This window comes from Gopherus evgoodei, chromosome 5, assembly GCF_007399415.2.
Source record: "Gopherus evgoodei ecotype Sinaloan lineage chromosome 5, rGopEvg1_v1.p, whole genome shotgun sequence".
Classification (NCBI taxonomy): domain Eukaryota; kingdom Metazoa; phylum Chordata; order Testudines; family Testudinidae; genus Gopherus; species Gopherus evgoodei.
Window position 1 is genome coordinate 9,851,435 of NC_044326.1, and position 21,050 is coordinate 9,872,484.

The following is a 21,050-nucleotide window of genomic DNA, read 5'->3' on the forward strand; positions in this document are numbered from 1 at the left end:
GTACCCAGTTAATATGGAGATAATTGAAATTCCCCATTATTATTGAGTTTATTTTTATAGCCTCTGTAATCTCCCTGAGGACTTCACAGTCACTATCACCATCCTGGCCAGGTGATTGGTAATATATCCCTATTATGAGAGCATGTAATTACTATAAAAAGAGATTCTATGGTAGAGTTTGGGTCATTTTTTACTTCATTGGATTCTATGCTTTCTTTCACAAATAGTGCTGCTGCCTCACCAGCATGACCTGTTCTGTCCTACCGATGTATTTTGTACTTGGCTTGGAAACCTGAAGCTTGTGGAGCCAGAAGCTGAGCCCTGGGTAAAGCTGGGGCTCCTGGGTTTTCAGGTTCCTGGATCCATGACCAGGAATCTGGAAGATTCCAGCAGCCTGGAGAGGTGGCAGGTTTCCCATAGAAACCTCCCATTGATTCACCAAAAGTTCATCAGACCCATGATGTTTCTGCAAAACATTTTGAATTCTACAAATCTGCATTTTCTGATTAAACTGTTTTGTTGGAAAATGTATAACCCAGCTCTGCCCTCAATATCTTCACATATTAGCATTGCAATGGTGGGGAAAAATTTGAAATAAAAGTACCCAATGTGTATATTATTTTAGAGAAATTCCTTGAAATCAGTTCTGTAAGGATGGGTGAATATTTTGAAGATTAATAATTTCCATTGAAATAATTAATGCAAACTTAATACTATGCTGTTATATCCATAATAAAGGACCATTTCAATTAAGGTTTAACAAAATTGGTATATTGAATTTTTGTGGAGGTGATTTTGGTTACTTAATTTTTGTTTAGTTTCTTTATCATGGTCGGATGTGCAGAATGGTGCACTATACCAATCAACAAGATTACATTTGATATTTTTTTAATGGAATACTTAATGTTTTGGGGACAGGAAGAAGTTAAGTATGTCCTCTGTCTCTGCCCATTCATAGTAGTTATGTAATTTTTATAACAACAAAAAATTCTATATGTTACTATAGTAATTTATTTTTGAACCATTGGACTCCTTTGTCTTTGGTTGCTCCTGCTGCAACATGTTTGTTAGTGCTTCTTCTCTACATAGAAACTTTCTGATGACATTCCTTTATTGTCCAGCTTTTCCTTAATTTATGTTTTCTCCCGGTGTATGTATTATCTGAAGTACGCTGGCAGCAATAGAACTAATTTTTCTCTGAGTGCCAGTCTATATGTGTTCCACTTCTGTGGTCATGTGCCCCATGCATTGAAGCTCAGAATCCTTTAGCCAGCACTGCCAGTTGGTCACACATGCTCTGTCACATCCGTCCCCCATCAAGGGTATAATTAAGCTCAGATCCCAGCCTCATTTTATTTTCCCTCAGTTTAACCGTGCCAACTTCTGCAGTATCTTTTTTATTGAAAGTATAAGGTCAATTAGTTTCACTGCCAACTGCATTTGAAACCTGTTTTTACTAATCTTGTATGAGTAATTTATTGTGTTTCTTTGTTAATCTGGAATTAGGTTACAGAGATCTACCAGCATGATATAAACAGTGAAACCAACTTTTAAAAGTATGGAAATTCAAAGTTGAAATTCTGCTTAAAATAAAAATAAATAAACAAATAAACATGGTCTCTGAGTTTGCCAAACCTATGTGTGGATATCCAGACTGCTAAGTGAGTTGGAGAAACCTGTGCTCTATCTTGTATCCCCAACTGGCATAGTAAGCCCAGGTCCAAAGCAGATACAGATTTGGGTACAAAGATTTTGTTTGAGAATGTTAGGGAGAGGTTAGGGTTTAACACCCATATAATAATCCAAGTTAAATCTGCAGTACATACCCTCATGGTCACGCAAACAACCTTGTATATTCTGATTAGAGCTATTTAAATCCACCTGCGATTGTGACTCAGCAATAATTCCATTGCTTTTTCATTCACAGTTTAAGCACCTAACAACGGAACACCTCAACAGAGGTGCCCAGCATGCTTATGCTAGTTCCTAAAGTATATTAGCCTGTTGTATAGAACTTGAATGATTTGAATTTTGTGATGTAATGTGATTTCTTTGGGCAGGCGGAATGGCAGAAAGGCACCTTAGATACAGTGTGCAATGTTTTCTAAACCTCCAAAATCTCCAAAAAATCTTACTCAAGTTACTCAACATGTTTGCAACAAGTTCTAATTGTCAATGTGACCTAATACTAAAAAAATGTGAAAGCATGAACAGTATTCTTAAGTTAAAATGTCTTCAGTGCAAAAATGGGACCATTACTGCAGCATCAACTACTGTCCTACCTTAGTATGTGTACATTGAAGTAATAAAACTAAAAATGCTTTTTAGCTTGCATAGTCTTTTCAGCAGGGGCTGCATCTTCCTTTGTGTCTGGAAAGTGGCCAAAGTTTAGACACCACCACAATACAAATAATACCGTTTTTCATCCCAGAAAAATGTTGCTTTTTCGACTACTGCCAACTTTTGTGTTATATTTAATTGCTCGATTGGGACATTACTTTAATACTGTTTCTTTCTGGACTTTGTTTCTTAACACTATCTCTTCAAATGTTTGAGTGTTACTAAAATTTGGCTCTCCCAACCTGGGCTGGATATGGGTCAAGAAATAAGCAGTAAAAAATCTCTGTTCCTTATTATCAGTATAATTTTCTGGACATTTGGGACTACATTTTCAAACTCGGGAGCCTCATATTAGGCACGTAAATCCATATTAAAGAAATTAAAATAAGTGGCCGGGTAGTAAATGTAAATATATACACCTAGAGGTAAAGAATGTATGCCATATTTACAAGTTAAAGGAGGACTTTATCCTAAGAAGCAGTGACTCTGAAAAAGATTTATGGGTTATGATGTCTAATCCACTGAACATGAGCTCTCAGTGCAACACTGTGGCCAATAGGACTAATATGATCCTTGGAGGCATAAACAGGGGACTCTTGGGTAGGAGGAGAGAGGTTCTTCTTCGAGTGTTTGCTCATATCCATTCCAGTTAGGTGTGCGTGCACCACATGGACGTTCGTCGGAAGATTTTTACCCTAGCAACACTCGGTGGGTCGGCTGGGCGCCCCCTGGAGTGGCACTGGCATGGCGCCTGATATATACCCCTGCTGACCCAATCGCCCCTCAGTTCCTTCTTACCGCCAGTGTTGGTCTTTGGAACAGTGGAGCGCGGCTTAGCTGATCTCCACCTCCCTAGCTACTCATAGTTTTCTCGTTGTTATTGTGTATATAGTTCAAATTTCTATACCTGCAGTTAGTTTATTATTTTCTTGAACATAGTTAGTGTATATAGTTAAGAGGGGTTTGGGGATTAGCCCCTCGGTGCTGAGGCCCATGCCCGGTTCACCGGGTTTCAAACCGTGCTCAGCCTGTCACAAGTCGATGCCTACAGGAAATCCTCACGACTCCTGCCTTAAGTGCCTCGGGGAATCACACCTAGCAGATAAGTGCCGCATTTGCAAGGCCTTCAAGGCAAGGACGAAAAAGGAACAGGACTTTCATCTCAGACAGCTCCTGATGGAGGCAGCTCTTACTCCTCCACCTTTGGCACTGAGCACCAGACAGTCTGCACCGGGGAGAAGTGCATCTTCGGCACCGGAGCGCACCGGTACCGCTAAGGACCCTCGGCACCAACCATCTCCGGCCCAGATGTCTGCTCGGCACCGCTCGCTCTCCCCGTGGGTAAAAAAACATAAGACTCCTGCGGCTTCCATGTCCACGCTGCAGTCGGAGCACCCGCCTAAGTTGGACCGCCCAGCACCGACAACTGCCATGGCACCGACAACTTCAGCACCATCGATTCCGGTCCCGCAAAAGCCGTCGAGTCTGGTGCCTGACAGCTCCCCGGCACGCGCCGTGTTTGAGCTTACTATTCCCTCCACGCTGGAGACATTCTCTACGGCAAGGGAACTGATTGCACTGACGGAGTCTGCGCTGCTTCAACCCCCGGCACCACCGGTGCGGGTTATACAGTCCATAGACAAGCCTGCCTTACTGAGACCATCCTCTGTCGGCACCGCTGAGAGGCACCGATCACGATCGTGGTCCCTCCGGAGCTCTCGGTACCATCGCCAATCCCGGTCCTGACGCCGCTCGCAGTCCCAGTACCGGTCACATTCGCGGCACCATTCAGGACCCCATTCACCAGCCCGGTACTCTTGGTACCGATTAAGCTCCTGGCACCGCTCCCGGCACCGTACCTCTCGCAGCCGCTCCCAGCGTCGAAGCTTTGAGGTCCCGGTCGACCTCCGGGCACCGTTCTGGTCGCACTCCCGGTCTAGTTCCCAATACCGGTATAGCACCCGGTACTGCTCTCTGCTGCAGCTTACAGACAGACTACCCAGGGATGGAGACCATTCTCAGGGGTTTTCAGCTCCTCCTTGGCTGTCTCGCCATGCATCTATGTCATCCCATGCAGACAGTGCTTCCTATGCACAGGACTGTGACTTAGATGTCCGCAACCGTGTCTTCCAAGAGACCCAGGCTCAAGACCAAAGACCTCATCAGTGGTCCTTCTGGACACCTTGGGCATATCACCAAGCCCCAGGTAGATGACCAGTGCCATCACGCTCTGTACTGTCGGAGCACCGGGTGCCAGAGGCTACTGTTAGCCGCCCCCCTCCTGCAGGTATGGAGGATGCTCCTATTCAGGCACCAGACCCTCAGGTCCCACCGGAGCTGGACATCGCCTAACTCCACGAGACAACGGAGGACCCGATTGTCCCTGGCCTTTCCTCTTCCTCTTCTCCAGATGATGGGGTGGTGGGGACATCCTCCTCAGGCCCTCCTCCAATTGACCTAAGGTCACATCAAGACCTCCTGAGATGGGTGGCCCTGAATATGAATCTCTAGGTGGAGGAGGTTCTGGAGATAGAGGACCCGGTGGTAGATATTTTGTCTGCTGACACTCCCACAAGGGTGGCCTTACCATTTATTCAGATGATCCAAGTGAAGGCTGATACCATCTGGCAGTCTCCAGCATCTATTCCGCCCACAGCTAGGGGAGTTGAGAGGAAGTAGATGGTGCCCTCAAAGGGGTATGAGTACCTGTACGTACACCCTCCTCCCTGCTTCCTCATCATCCAATCAGTTAATGAAAGGGAGCGCCATGGCCAGCAAGCCCCTGCCCCAAAAGCAAAGGAGGCTAGGCGCATGGATTTATTGGGACGTAAAATCTACTCTGCGGGGGGCCTCCAACTCAGGGTGGCAAACCAACAAGCCCTGCTTAGCCGCTATAACTATAACACCTGGGCGGCGTCAAGAGTTTGCGGCCCTTTTGGAGGAAGGAAAGAAGGTGGCGAGAACGTCTCTCCAGGCCTCGTTAGACGCAGCCGACTCTGCAGCCAGAACTCTGGCTTCAGGAATTGCCGTGAGGCGAATATCATGGCTTCAGGTATCAGGCCTTCCACCTGAATTACAGTATACGATACAGGACTTGCCCTTTGAAGGTCAGGGCCCATTTTCGGAAAAGACTGACCCTAGGCTGCAGAGTTTGAAGGACAATAGGGTGGTCATGCCCTCGCTCGGGATGCACACACCGCAGACTCAGCGCCCTTACCCCCCGCCTAGATAGCGGCAGGACTTCGACAGGAGGTGTGGCCGAGGCAATCGTAGACGGCAGTCTGGACCCCAAGGGGGTCAGAGTCACGACCCTGCCAAACCACCTGCGAGACCTAAACCAAACTTTTGAAGGCACGCCCAAGGGCGACGTACCAGTTGTTCAACAGGATCCTTTCCCTCTCTTTTGCAACTGCCTCTCCTTTTTCCTCCCTGCATGGACCAACTAACTTCAGGTCGTTGGGTCTTACGCATGGTAGAATTTGGATACCACCTTCAGTTTATTTCACCCCCCCACCTATACTCGTCCCTCTTCAAGGACCCCTCTCATGAGCAAATCCTCTTGCAGGAGGTACGGTCCCTCCTTGCCATGGGAGCTATAGAGGAGGTACCGGAGGACTTGAAGGGCAAGGGGTTCTATTCCCGCTATTTCCTAATTCCCAAGGCGAAGGGAGGTCTCAGACTAATTCTAGACCTGCAGGGACTCAACAAGTTCTTGATAAAGTTGAAGTTCTGCACGGTATCCCTGGGGACTATCATCCCATCCTTGGATCCTGGAGACTGGTATGCCACCCTCGATATGAAGGACGCGTATTTTCACATTGATATTTATCCTCCGCACAGATGGTACCTCAGGTTTGTGGTCAACTGTCAACATTTCCAATTTACGGTCCTTCCGTTTGGCCTCTCCACAGCCCCAAGAGTATTCACAAAGTGTATGGCTGTAGTCGCCGCCTCCCTCTGTCATCAACGCATACACGTCTTCCCGTATCTCGATGATTGGTTCATTCGCGGGGCCTTCGAGACCCAAGTAACGTGGCAAGTGGGCATCGTCAAGGACTTATTCATCCAACTAGGCCTGATGATCAACCTAGAGAAATCTACTCTGGTTTCCACACAAAGAATAGAGTTCATTGGAGCCATTCTGGACTCCAATCTCGCCAGGGCCTGCTTGCCACAGCCACGGTTTCACGCAATGATATCGATTATACAAGGCCTACAAAAATTCCCAACCATTTTGGCTTGAACTTGTCTTGGCCTCCGGGGTCACATGGCTGCCTGCACGTTCGTGACCAAGCACGGCAGGCTATGCCTACGTCCCCTTCAAGCTTGGCTCTCCTCAGTATACCACCTGGGGAGACACAGTATAGACAGGATCCTCATGGTTCACCCGAGACTCCTAGGCTCCTTCGACTGGTGGTTGATGCCCTCCCTGGTGTGTGCAGGCATGCCGTTCCATCCGCCCCAGCCTTCTATGGCCCTGACGACGGATGCATCATCTCTCGGCTAGGGTTCTCGCCTCGGACATCTTCACACTCAAGGCCTTTGGAACTGGCCTTGCACATCAATGTCCGAGAGTTGAGAGCAGTCTGCCTTGCATGCCAGGCATTTCAACAGCATCTGCAAGGCTGTTGTGTTTCAGTGTTCACAGACAACACAATGACCATGTTTTACATAAACAAACGAGGGGACATGGTCCTCTCCCCTTTGTCAGGAAGCCATTCAACTCTGGCACTTTTGTATAGCCCACTCGATAGACCTCGTTCTTTCTCCCAGGGGTTCGGAACACTCTGGCGGATCGACTCAGCAGATCCTTCTGCTCTCATGAGTGGTCGATCCGTCTGGACATTATTCATTCTGTTTTCCAGAAGTGGGGATTTCCCCGCATAGACCTCTTCGCTTCCCGCGAGAACAGGAAATGCAGGATGTTCTGCTCCTTCCAAGGTCTCTCCCTGGGCTCGATCTCGGACACTTTCCTGATACCGTGGATGAGCCAACTGCTTTACTCCTTTCCACCATTCCCGCTGGTTCACAGGGTCCTGATAAAGCTCCACAGTGATGGAGATCACTTGATCATGATCGTCCCAGCGTGGCCCAGGCAGCACTGGTACACCATGTTGCTCGACCTGTCGATAGCCAGCCCAATTACCCAGCCTCTTCACCCAGACCTCATAACTCAGGACCACGGCAGACTTCACCACCCAGACCTGCAGTCCCTTCACCTCACGGCATGGCTCCTGCGTGGTTAAGCCAATCACAATTACGCTGCTCTGCCTCAGTACAACAAATACTCCTGGAGATCAGGAAACCTTCCACTCGGTCTACGTATCTCGCCAAGTGGAAGCGTTTTTCCTGATGGTGCGAAATGCAAAATGTTAGTCCCACTGAGGTCTCGATCCCCACCATCCTGGAATACCTCTGGTCTCCCAAACAGCAGGGCCTAGTGGTATCATCACTGAGGGTGCACTTGGCGGCCATTTCTACCTTCCACCCAGGGAAGAGTGGCCGCTCCGTGTTTTCACACCCTATGGTTTCCAGGTTCCTCAAGGCTCCTTGGAGCGCCTATACCCCCAAGTATGCTGCCCTGCCCCTACCTGAGACCTCAACCTGGTCTTAACCAGACTTATGTCTCCACCATTCAAGTCGTTAGCAACTTGCTCGCTGCTATACCTGTCCTGGAAGAAAGTTTTCCTCATAACCATTACATCAGCCAGACGAGTCTCCGAGCTTCAGGCGCTCACGTGGACCCACCGTATATTGTGTTTCACAAGGACAAGATGCAGTTACGACCGCACCCAGCGTTCCTCCCTAAATTGGTATCGGCCTTCCATATCAATCAAGACATCTTCCTTCCGGTCTTCTTCCCCAAGCCGCACTCATCATAACGGGAGCAACAATTGCACTCCCTAGATGTCCATAGGGCGCTCGCATTTTATATCGAACGGACGAAGCCCTTTCGTAAATCTCCCCAACTCGTCGTCGCAGTGGCAGACCGAATGAAGGATCTCCTCTTGGGTGACGGAGTGCATCCGCACTTGTTATGACTTGGCTGATGTTCCCTCGAGCCATCTCACTGCACATTCTACCAGGGCTCAGGTTTCATCTGCTGCCTTCCTGGCTTATGTACCAATCCAGGAAATATGTCGCGCAGCTACCTGGTCCTCGAGCCACACCTTTGCTTAGCATTATGCTCTGGTTCAACAGTCAAAAGATGATGCAGCCTTTGGCTCAGCAGTTTTGCATTCTGCCACATCTCACTCCGACCTCACCGCCTAGATAAGGCTTGGGAATCACTTAACAGGAATGGATATGAGCAAGCACTCGAAAAAGAAAAGACGGTTACTCACCTTTGTAACTGTTGTTCTTCGAGATGTGTTGCTCATATCCATTCCAAACCTGCCCTCCTTCCCCACTGTCGTAGTAGCTGGCAAGAAGGAACTGAGGGGTGGTTGGGTCAGCAGGGGTATATATCCAGCGCCATGCCGGTGGCACTCTAGGGGGCGCCCAGCCGATCCACCGAGTGTTGCTAGGGTAAAAATCTTCCGACGAACATGCATGCGGCGCGTGCACACCTAACTGGAATGGATATGAGCAACACATCTCGAAGAACAACAGTTACAAAGGTGAGTAACCGTCTTTTATTTCACCTCTGTATTTGGCACTGGTGCAACTGCTGTTAGAGCATTGTGTCCAGTTCTGGTGTCAACAATTTAAGAACAATGTTGATAAATTGGAGAACAATGTTGATAAATTGGAGAAGGTTCAAAGAAGAGCCATGAGAATGATTAAAGGATTAGAAAACCTGCCTTATAATAATAGACTCCAAGCGTTCAATCTATTTAGCTTAACAAAAAGAAGGTTAAATGGGGACTTGATCACAGTCTATAAGTACATGGGGAACAAATATTTGATAATGGATGTTTCAGTCTAGCAGAGAAAGGGATTCAATGTCTGGAAGTTGAAGCTAGGCAAATTGAGACTGGAAATAAGGCATACATTTTTAACAGGGTAATTAAACATTAGAGCGATTTTCCAAAAGGTTGTGGTGGATTCTCCATCAATGGCAACCTTTAAGTCAAGTTTGGATGTTTTTTTCTAAAAAGATCTGCTCTAGAAATTATTCGGGGCAAGGTCTCTGGCCTGTGTTCTGCAGGAGGTCAGGTTAGATGATCCCAATGGTCCCTTTTAGACTTGGAATTTATGAATTTAGATGCTGAACACTTTTAGCTCCCATGAAAGCCAGTCAAATCTGTGCATGTTTGGCATGTCTGAAGTTTGGGCTATTTTTATTGAGAAAAAAAAATAAAAAAAGACGCATACAGATCACATGACCTTTCATATGGGACAGCTAATTTAATACTAATTAGATCACCTAATTAAAGTGCTGTGCAAACTTTTTAAAAATCCCTTTTTTTCCCTCCCCAAAGGTGACAACTCTTGTTAACACAAGCAACAAAGGGCCATCTGGTAAAAAGAAAGGGCGATCTAAGAAGGCGCATGTGTTGGCTGCTTCGGTAGAACAAGCTACCCAAAACTTTTTGGAAAAAGGAGAACAGATTGCTAAAGAGAGCCATGACCTCAAGGAGGAATTGGTTGTTGCTGTAGAGGATGTACGCAAACAAGGTATGTACAGTGAATCTGTCATAACTCTGAACTTCTTATAATTGCTACATGAGAGAACATGGGGGGAAATCAAATCAGTATCTTAGATGTCTGTATAACTGATGCAAGAAGTATTGGGTATTAGCAGGAAAAAATAGAAATGCTAGTTAATAAGCACAACTATGACATAGCTGGCATCAAAGAGACTTGGTGGGATAATACACATGTCTGAAATATTGGTATAGAATCATATAGACACAATAAAGATAATGGATTTCAAGAAGGCAGACTTCAGCTAACGCAGAGAATAGGTAAGTAAGATCTCATGGGAAGCAAGTCTAAGGGGGGAAACAGTTCTAGAGAGTTGGCATTTTTTCAAAGGGATATTAATAAGGGCACAAGTGCAAACTATCCCACTGTATAAGAAAAATAGGAAGTATGGCAAGAGATCACACTGGTTTAACCAGGAGCTCTTCAATAATCTGAAACTCAGAAAAGAGTCCTACAAAAAATAGAAACTCGGTCAAATTTCAAAGGATGGATATAAACAAACAACACAAGTAAGTATCGACAAAATTAAAAAGACCAAGGCACAAAACAGGATTAAACTAGCTAGAGACATAAAAGGTAACAAGAAAATATTCTTCATATACATTAGAAGCAAGAGGAAGACCAAGGACAGGGTTGGCCTGTTATTCAATGAAAAGAGGGGAAACAATAATAGAAAATGTGGAAATGGCAGAAGTGTTAAGTGACTTTTTTGTTTCAGTTTTCACCAAAAAGGTTAGTAACAATTGGACGTATAATATAGTGAATGCCAGTAAAAAAGAAGGTAAGATCAGAGGCTAACATAGGGAAAGAACAAGTTAAAAATGACTTAGACAAGTTACATGTCTGCGAGTCACCAGGACCTGATGAAATCCGTCCTAGAATATTCAAGGAACTGATTGAGGAGATATCTGAGCCCTTAGCCCTGGTCTACACTGAGGGCGGGGGTGTCAATCTAAGATACACAACTTCAGCTGTGCAAATAATGTAGCTGAAGTTGGTGTATCCTAGGTCGACTTACCTGGCCATGAGGACGGTGGCAAGTTGACCACTGCCAGTCCCCCGTCGACTCCACTTCCGCCTCTTGCGAGCTGGAGTTCCGGAGTCGACGGGGAGCGTGTTCGGGGATCGATTTATCCATGTCTACATGAGACGCGATAAATCGATCCCCAATAGATGGATCACTACCCGCCGATCCAGCAGTGAAGACCTGCCCTTATGATTACCTTCCAAAAGTCGTGGAAGACTAATGAGATTCCAGAGGACTGGAAGCGTGCAAAGATAGTTCCAATCTATAAAAAGAGAAATAAGGACAACCAAAGAATTACAGACCAGTCAGCTTAACTTCAGTACCCAGAAAAGTAATGAACCAAATAATTAAACAATCAATTTGCAAACACCTAAAAGATAATAAGGTGATAAGTAACAGTCAGTATGGATTTGTGAAGAACAAATCATTTCAAAGCAACCTAATAGCTTTCTTTGATAGGGTACCAAGCTTTGTGGGGGGGAAGCAGAAGATTTGATATATCTTCACTTTAGCTTCTCATAAACAAACTAGGAAAATACAACCTAGATGGAGATAATAGAAGGTGGGTGCATATGGAAAACTGTTCCCACGCAGTAGTTATCAGTAGTTCACAGTCAAGCTGGAAGGGTATATCAAGTGGGTCTTGCAGGGATCAGTTCTGGGTCCAGTTCTGTTCAATATCTTCATCAGTGATTTAGATAATGGCACAGAGAGTACACTTATACAGTTTTGCGGACTATACCAAGCTGGGAGGGGTTGCAAGTGCTTTGGAGGATAGGATTAAAATTCAAAATGATCTGGACAAACTGGAGAAATGGTAAATAGGATGAAATTCAATAAGCACAAATGTAAAGTACTCCACTTAGGAAAGAACAATCAGTTGCACACATACAAAATAGGAAACGGCTGTCTTGCAAGGAATACTGCTGAAAGGGAACTGGAGGTCATACTGGATCACAAGCTAAATATGAATCGACGGTGTAATGCTGTTGCAGGAAAAGTGAACATCATTCTGGGATATATTAGCAGGAGTTGTAATCAAAACACAAGAAGTAATTCTCCCACTCTACTCCGCACTGACTAGGCCTCAACTGGAGTATTGTGTCCAGTTCTGGGTGTCACATTTCAAGAAAGATGTGAACAAACTGGAAAAGTCCAGAGAAAAGCAACAAAAATGATTACAAGTCTAGAAAATATCACCTATAAGGGAAGATTGAAAAAAATGGGTTTGTTTGGTCTGGAGAAAAGAATATTGAGGGAGGACAGGATTACAGTACATAAAAGGGAGGTGATGAAATTTCTATCCTTAGAGCTTTTTAAGGCCCAACTTGACAAAGCCCTGGTTGGGATGATTTAGTTGGAGTTGGTCCTACTTTGAGCAGGGGGTTGGACTAGATGACCTCTTGAGGTCTCTTCCAACCCTAATCTTCTATTATTCTATGATTCCATGATTCCAAGGAGGAGGGAGAAAAAATGTTCTCCTTGGCCTCTGAGGATAGGACAAGAATCAATGGACTTAAATTGCAGCAAGAGTGGTTTATGTTGGACATTAGAGAAAACTTCCAAACTGTGAGGGTAATTAAGCACTGGAATAAATTGCCTAGGGAGGTTGTGGGATCTCCATCGTTACAGATTTTTAAAAGCAGGTTAGACAAACACCTGTCAGGGATGGTAGATAATACTTTGTCTTGCCTTGAGTGCAGGGGACTGGACTAGATGACCTCTCAAGGTCCCTTCCAGTCTTATAATTGTATAATTGCTGGATTTCTTCCAAGAGAAATATGTCTCTAGCTTCCTGGATGATGATCATGTGATTAAAACTACTTGTATGGTGTACATTGCATTATATTTTCAATATTTGTACAAATAACTAATTGTTTATTCAGTAGTAGCCATGTGTTTAGCTGAACATTACAGCTGGGTATATAACTGATTTTTTTATTATTTATTTATTGGTTGTTCAGGGGAAAAAATTAGTTGAGATTAAACTGAAACCAATAAATGCTTAAAAAGTTGAGGGAGCTGGTTGAACGATATATTTTGTTTGGCATGAAACATTTTGCTTCCGGACATTTTGAAAGGCTAGAGTAAGGGCCAGCTCAGACTTTTTTGCCACCCCAAGCAAAAACAAACAAACAAACAAAAACAAACAAAGAAAAAAAAAATCCAGGGCACAGGATGGCCAGACCCAGAGGCAAAGCAAAACAAACAAACAAATAAACAAAAAGACAGCTGTTCACCCCTAAGATTGGACGGAACGCTGCCCCTTAGAATCTGTTGCCCCAAGCCCGAGCTTGCTCAGCTGGTGCCTGGAGCCAGCTCTGGCTAGAGTCACAAAATGGAGAGAGGGAAGGCAGATGTGGTGCCCACACCTCTTATAACATTTAGCCCAGTGATTAGGGCACTCACTGGGGATGTAGGGGACCTACGTTCAAATCCCCTACGTTGAGGTCGAGCATCCTTATGAGTGGGATGTGAAGTATTCTGGGGCTAGTTTTTTTCAGTCTCTCCTGTTGAAGCTGTTCCTCTGTATAAAAAAGTGGAATAGATAAAGAGTGAGAACGATTGTGATTCCATAGGCTGGTGGTTAGGGCACGTATCTGGATGCTGGTACTGCCATGTTCAAGTCCCTCTACTTTAACATCTATTCTGGATGCATGTCCTAACCCCTGAATTTAAAATATGAGGAAGGTGATACCACCACTGATCCCATCCCCCCAGTGCATTTTGTGAAGGCCGCCAAAGTCCCCTTGTGAATGTAGGAAAAATGTGAGTGTGGGGTGGGACAAAACTGTTTGGAGAATTTGTGTCAAATTCACAAATAGTTTTCCAAAGGCTGGAACTGATTTTTTCAGTGAATAAACTGAAAAATGTCCAACTCTACTGAACATTCTATCTTAGGTAATTTACCACATCATCTCATCACTTTGCATGAGCTCCACTGACTCAGGAAATAGGAAACTCAGAGATTGTTCAGTGTCCTAAATGACCAGTGCTGATGCAAAACCATTAGGCTGACTTTGCTTCAAGTTATTCTTTATTTAACTGTGTAGAGGATGAGCTTTTTTTTCCTGTAATGAAAATTGCAGGGAAAATAGTTTGCAAGCTCTTAATAGTGGCTTAAAGAAAAATTATGTATAGCATATATATAATCAATATTTTGTGTGGTGAACAATTTAATAATTATCAAGCAAATAATGCAATAATGTAGAATTCTTTGGTTTTTAAATGTATAACACAAAGATTAGCATAATCTTATCACAAAAATATAAGCAATATTAAAATGTGATCTTCACTATGTAGCTGGTGGTTAAATTGATGTTAAGGAGAACTTGCATATTTTATAGAAGGGTAACTTCAGGACATACCAACAATATGCAAGCTACTTATCTAATAAGCATCTTTCACAGAAGTATGTGGGAAAGAAATTTAAGAAATTTCATTTTATAACCATTACAATAGTTTGCATTGTTATTATAAGACACCTGCTTTCAAATAAATAATAACTTTAGTAAGGCTTTGGAAATTCAAAAGTAATCTTGTATCTCAGATAAGAATTTTAAAGGTAAAATACACAACAGGTGTGACAATTGTGGCAATTTCCTGCAATATCTTTGAAAAACCTTATTGAATGAAGTTTAAGTATTTTTGGAGTCCATTGTATTAAATGCAATGGCTATGTATTATTATGGGCTGGGGTTGTATGTAACCTCTCCGGCGGAGAAATGATGTGAACCCTTGAAAGTGTCATGAACTTCAAAAGTCTACGTTGAACAATGTGGCAGACAAGAATGGATTTTTGGGAGAAACAGTGCCAAATGGTTTGCTTGGAGAATCTGTAGGGAAAGATGAATGCAATTTTCCCAGCTATAGTTATTTAAAAAAAAACAACCTTTGGATGCTACTCACTGAGGAGAGGACCGTTATCTGCTGATTACCCATTCCAGACTCTCAACATCAAAGGCCTAAGCGGTATAAAGGAAAGAGTAACCTATTCATGGGGATGCTAGTTCTGAGCTAAGGCTGTTTATGAACTTTGTAATCAACAGGAAAAAAAACAAAACAAAAAACACCTTTGTTGGGTTTGAAGGAATGACTCCTACCAGTGACTGAGATTGGAGTTGAGGGATGATCTGTGGTAAACTTATTAGCAAAAAGGTTGGTTCTTTTATTGTTTTTAATGTTTTCTCTGGGATACTTACACCTTAAGAATAACTGTGCTTACTTATAAAGAGCTATAAAGATAACTTATGACTGCTGGCAATTTCAGCTGTTCAGCGCCTCCAGAGAGAAAGCAAAGCACAGTCACTGGCCTATCTAGGTAGTCTGTCTTATTGGGGATATTATAGTGTAGGCAGGGAACTGTGCAGTCTGGAAAATCTCCTGGTCATAAGAGAGAGACACACTGGTCTCTATCCAAGAGAAGTGACAGCCAAGGAACCAGAAGCCTAGAGTGGATGTCCTTGAGGGCCGATGGAGGGGAAAATACAGATGCAGTTCACCTTAATTGTGACAGTAAAGTATTTCAATCTCTGATACTGAGTTAAGGGGGAAAAGCAAGAGGCTGGTAGTGAATTTCCATGACAAACTTATCACATTTATTGACTTTGATTAAAGCTGTCCTCTTTTCTGGCAGCATAATAAAGCTCTTGTCAGTTTTCTCATCTGTAAATCCTATTATCTAAAGATACCATCTGCCAGGATCTTCTTTCTTGGGTCTTAGCACAAAATTACCAGAATTTCAGCTATGATTTTTAAAGGCACCTAAAACAGTTAGGTGCCCAATTCTCAGTGTTCCAATGAGACTTGTGTCTTGCTCATGTAGGACAATTTGGAAATACCATCATCAGTAGCTCTTAAATAATTTTAATCCTGAGAGTAGCAGTAGCAGTGTAGAGTGCAAATCAGGCCCTTTCTGGCTGATCTGTACCTCTCCCTGGCATTCTGTTCCATCTTGATGGTGGCTAGGGAAAGATTTACCTGTTTGTTTTGGTCTCCCCTTAGTCCCGCACCTGTTTGTTCTTGGTGCACTGAACTATGATCCAGAATTTCCATGCTGACCTCAGCACACTTGTTCCATCTCAATATATGGTCATGTGGCGATATCCCTTTGGTGCTTTGACATTCATTCAGTTTTGCTTTTCTTAGTCCATGTGTGCCTAACTTAGGGTGATCCATGTAGCCGATCTAATCTAAGCATAGATAGCATGTTCATTATCATATCTGAGCGCCTTACTCAGTTTATCAGTGCCTTATATTAGTTTACCACTAATGTGATTTGTAAACTTGTGATTCATGAAGTTAAAGGCACCTGAGAGGAATCCTTCCCCTCCCCCCACTCACTAGATTTATGGCACATGACCACATTTTCAAATTGCTCACATGCCTCTTTTTAAAAACATGGGGTGTGTGTGTGTGTGTGTGTATGTGTGTGTGTGTGTGCATAAAGCCACAGAAATAGTGTAACAAAAGATAAAGGTCTTAAACAGTACTCTGTGAAACACTACAGCAGGGGTCGGCAACCTTTCAGCAATGGTGTGCCAAGTCTTCATTTATTCGCTCTAATTTAAGGTTTCGCGTGCCAGTAATACATTTTAACATTTTAAGAAGGTCTCTTTTTATGTCTATAATATATAACTAAACTATTGTTGTATGTAAAGCAAATATGGTTTTAAAATGTTTAAGAAATGTAATTTAAAATTAAATTAAAATGCAGAGCTCCCAGACCGGTGGCCAGGACCCAAGCAGTGTGAGTGCCACTGAAAATCAGCTCATGTGCTGCCTTTGGCACACGTGCCATAGGTTGCCTACCCTTGCACTACAGATATTCAGATTATGTTCAGACTCTTATGTCTGTCATAAGAATGGGGTGGATTGTGGGTCTGCAAAACATGATGGGTTTATTACTATATGAGCAAGAGAAGTCCGTGTGCTATTTTTAATACAGTGGCACATGGACCAGTCCAGCTGTGGTGAAACATGAACAGACACGTTTAACTAAATGACATAATAAATTGCTGAAAGAAAAAGCTCATGGCATGTTTTGCAAGAGCACTGTATGTGTGGATTTCCTGGCTAAATTTTATATTGGGTCGTTCCTATCTAAAAACTTACCCTGCGGTTTCAACTGGATACAATATTCTTCGTTTCCAGTCCTAAATTGCTGTATCTTGTTGTTTGCAGTTAAACAGCTGGGATCGGGATTGTAGCGGGGTGGTTACCTGCTCCTGCCCTTCAGGGCGGAGAGCAGCCCAGGAGAGGGCTGTGGCTGGGGCAAGAAGCCTAGGCTGATTAGGAAAGGTAGGCTCAGCTGTGGCCAAGTCTCAGTGAGGCCCAGCTGGCCCCTATGAGGCAGTGAGCCAGGAGCCCACTCTGTCTCTCTCTGCCTGTAGAGGGAGAAGGGCTTGGCTGCAAGGTGCTAGTAAGGAAGCTAGATTGGAGCAGGGCTGGGGAAGGGCCAGAAGAGCTGGGGAGCTCTGACCTAGGAAAGCCCCAGGCTTCAGGCCTGGTAAGGTCTATTAGGTACTGGATTGCAGGGGCAGCCTATGGGTAGGCAGAGGCAGCACGTCCAAAACTCCCTTTGCCTATGATGAGTGGCATACTCTGCAGTTCTTTGGGATCCTACTTGTTAAAAAGGACTATTCAAATGTGAGATCATTATTACTGAAAGAAAGTGGAAGAAGTAAGATTTTTTTCACGCAGCAGGAATGAGGCAAAACATCCTGATGATCAACACTTTCAGTTTAACAAGTCAAGAGTTCTTGAAAGCAGTTATTCTGGGAACAAGGAAACAGAACTCTTTCATGTCTCTTGCAAATGTCACACTCACAGAATTATTACAAAAATAATTCTAGATGTGTTTATATATCAGAAAATATAACAGTCTGAACTTCTTGACTAACCTAGCAGATTTAACAAGATTGCCAGACAGGTCAGAAAATAATCTCTAGTCCTAACTCAAAATGACTGTACACTAATTAGAATTTCTAATGATGATTTCTGAAATAACTAGGACTAAAGCCAATGCCTTAAAATATCAGTGCCTCAAGATTGGCTCCCAAATAAATGGACTGATTTTGAAAGGTGTTGAGCACCTTTTTAAAGGTATCTTGGGTTTGAAAATGTTGGTCTTTCTTTGAACTCTTTTCCAGTTGCCATTTTATGTGATCTCTAGACTTTTGAATTATGCAGCATTAGAATCTCATCTGATTTACACATAGCCAATATACGTGGAATCACACTTCATATGAGGTACAGCCTATCAGTTACCAAATTTTTTTTTAAGATTCTGCTTTTTTTTAAAGATTTTTTTGTGCATATGCCTGCCTCCACCCCAAAATGAAAACATCACACATCAGTTCTTGAAGTTCTGTGAGCCTTTTGAAATTCAGACAATTATTCAATGCCTCATTCAGTTGAGTCCTTTTTTTCATATTTGAGTTATGTAAAATACTGTTTCCCATTATCTTCGATACCTTATTGCCACCAATCAACATGTAGTTATAACAAAGGTATAAACAAATGTTTCTCAACTATAAATGTACCCTTTTGTTACAAATTGTCTGTCACTAGGTGAAACATGGAATCAACAATATATTTTTTAAATAAACCGTTTGTAATAATTTAGTGTCAACACGAGAGACATTTGTACTTTTCCCCAAATACAACATATAGTACTCTATGGGATTGACTGCACAGCATTTTAAATGATTACAAAATACTCTAATATTTTTAATAAAAATAATTTGAAATTTTAAGAAAAGTCAAACTATTCAGAAAATTACATGAACCAATTTTCTGTATCTTTGTGAATGCTTTACGGTTGAATGATTAAATGTATAATTAGGATCAGTTACTAAAAAATTCCATACATTAATTTAATACTATAGTTAATGTAAAGGAGAAGCTGGCTTTGGTTCAAGTCAATAGCATATAGTTTTAGAAATAAAACTAATTTTGGCAGAGATATTAGAAATTGGAAAGTGACTGCTATTAAAATTTATATGGTGTGTGAAATTTAACATTGCAATTATTATGCCAGTGGCTCTCTGATTTTGATGTAATTATTACAGAAGCACATCAAAGACACAGAACTTCGCAGGAGACTTTTTTAAAATATAATCTGGTCTAGCTGAAATTTACTATTTTTAGACTAATGTGATATTTATTATGTATACTCAACGCAAACTCACCCAGGAGTCTGAACTTTGTATCTTAGAATAGAGGGATGGAGAAAGAGCTATTAAATCATTGGATGCATTTCCCTGCCACTGCAGGAGTGTTTCATATTCGGGAACAGTAATACATAAAACAAGAAAATTAAAGAAAATTAAAAGTTAAGCCCACCTTCTTTCTCCAACATTTCACTTCCCTTACAATCCCCCCCTGTTTTCAGATGCCTTGGGGAAAAAAGATGAGGAGCAAAGTTCATCAGATCTGCTCTATTTCAGATCAATGTTTGGAGTATATTCCAACACAATGGAACTAACTACAGTTCTGATTTATAATAAAGATGCTTCTTATGTTTAAGCATCGTTGCTGATCTCAACAGCAGCAGTACGGTATGGAGAGAGAGTCAGAGTGCATTAACTGGCTGTTACCTGATCCTGTGTCAGACCCTGCTGCTTCCTTGGTTTCCCCTTCTTGGGGGGTTCTCAAACTCTTCTGTATCAAACCATCCACCCTTTTGGGGGTCCATTTATTTAATCACCAAAATTCAGTTTGCATGCTCACTTCAGGGGTGGGTCCATAAAAGTAGTGATGGGTTCTTCAGTCCCCCTACAGGAGGCAGAGTCAGATCTTTTTGATTGGTTGGACTATAACTCCTACTACTGAAAAGCCCCTCCCAATTATCTCTGCCTCCAAAGCAGGCTAAGAGTCAGGTTCTCTATAGATCATAACCTGATTATTTTTTCTTTTTCCCCCCTTTTCCCCCACTAGGCTCTGTTTTCTCAACTCTCCAATTTTGGGGGCTGCTAACTTTTTAACAGCCATTTAAATTTGCTCTACTGAGCTCCAGGCAGTTGAGAGAACTTTACTAAGCTCTCCCCCCAAATTAGCCCCTGGTACTGGCTGAAAAGCAAAAAAAGAAAGGGAATGGGTAGAGCCTTGTTTGAGGGCACTGAAGGGGAAAAATGTTCCTTTTGCTCAACCAGACAGTGCAGTGGTGTCTGTGAACAAATAGCCCAGAAAGACAAGGGTTTTGGGAAAAAAGGTAACCAGGACTCTAGGGTTCAGTCTGTGACCAATGACATGAACCAGGACCCTTTGCCAAGTGTCACACCCCAGGAGGGTATTTACACACCCCAGGAGGGTGTACTGTTTAGGCTTGAGGAGCTGAAGCTAACAGAACTGGCATGAGGTAATTCCCTCTAGACCCAGTCCCTCCTCCAACAGCCAAAGCCCAATGCCAGGAGACTATATGTGTTGCCAGAGACACCCCTCTTCCTTCAGAGGAGCGGGTACTGCAGTTAGGGGATCCTCTTTGTCCCTCTGGGATCCCAAGAACCACCCGCAGACTGGAAAAAAAATCAATATCCTGCCATTGCCCACCACTCTCCTTTGCAGTAGGGTTTCAGAGGCCATTTTGGAACTGGGTGCATTAGTTCCTCGGGGGGGGGCATTTTTGGAAAAAGCTCCTGCACAGTCTCCTTCTCTGCATCAGAGGGGTAGCCGTGTTATTCTGGATCTGTAAAAGCAGCAAAGAATCCTGTGGCACCTTATAGACTAGCAGACGTTTTGGAGCATGAGCATGCATCTGAAGAAGTGGGTATTCACCCACGAAAGCTCATGCTCCAAAACGTCTGTTAGTCTATAAGCTGCCACAGGATTCTTTGCTGCTCCTTCTCTGCAGCATCTCACAATCTTCAACCTGCAGAAGAAAGGGGACAAAGGAGGAGATATAGATGTAGATGCTACTCCTCACCCACTTCCCTCTCCTCCTTCCTAGAGCTCAAGCAGGGAGAAAAGGGACCAAAAAGCAGACATAAATCAAAGAAATCACCTAAATCTAGACACTCCTCCTCCAAACAGA

The 21,050-nt window shown here is 43.2% G+C and overlaps 1 protein-coding gene across 4 annotated transcripts in view; it reads left to right on the forward strand.

Moving 5' to 3' along the window:
* Window positions 1-21,050, forward strand: part of CTNNA2 (catenin alpha 2) — an 818,238-nt gene that overhangs the window by 159,296 nt on the left and 637,892 nt on the right. For all 4 annotated transcript variants that reach the window (XM_030563913.1, XM_030563912.1, XM_030563911.1 and 1 more), the window contains one exon: window positions 9,765-9,960. In XM_030563913.1, coding sequence (XP_030419773.1) covers window positions 9,765-9,960 — 196 coding nt within the window. The remainder of the gene's footprint in view (window positions 1-9,764; window positions 9,961-21,050) is intronic.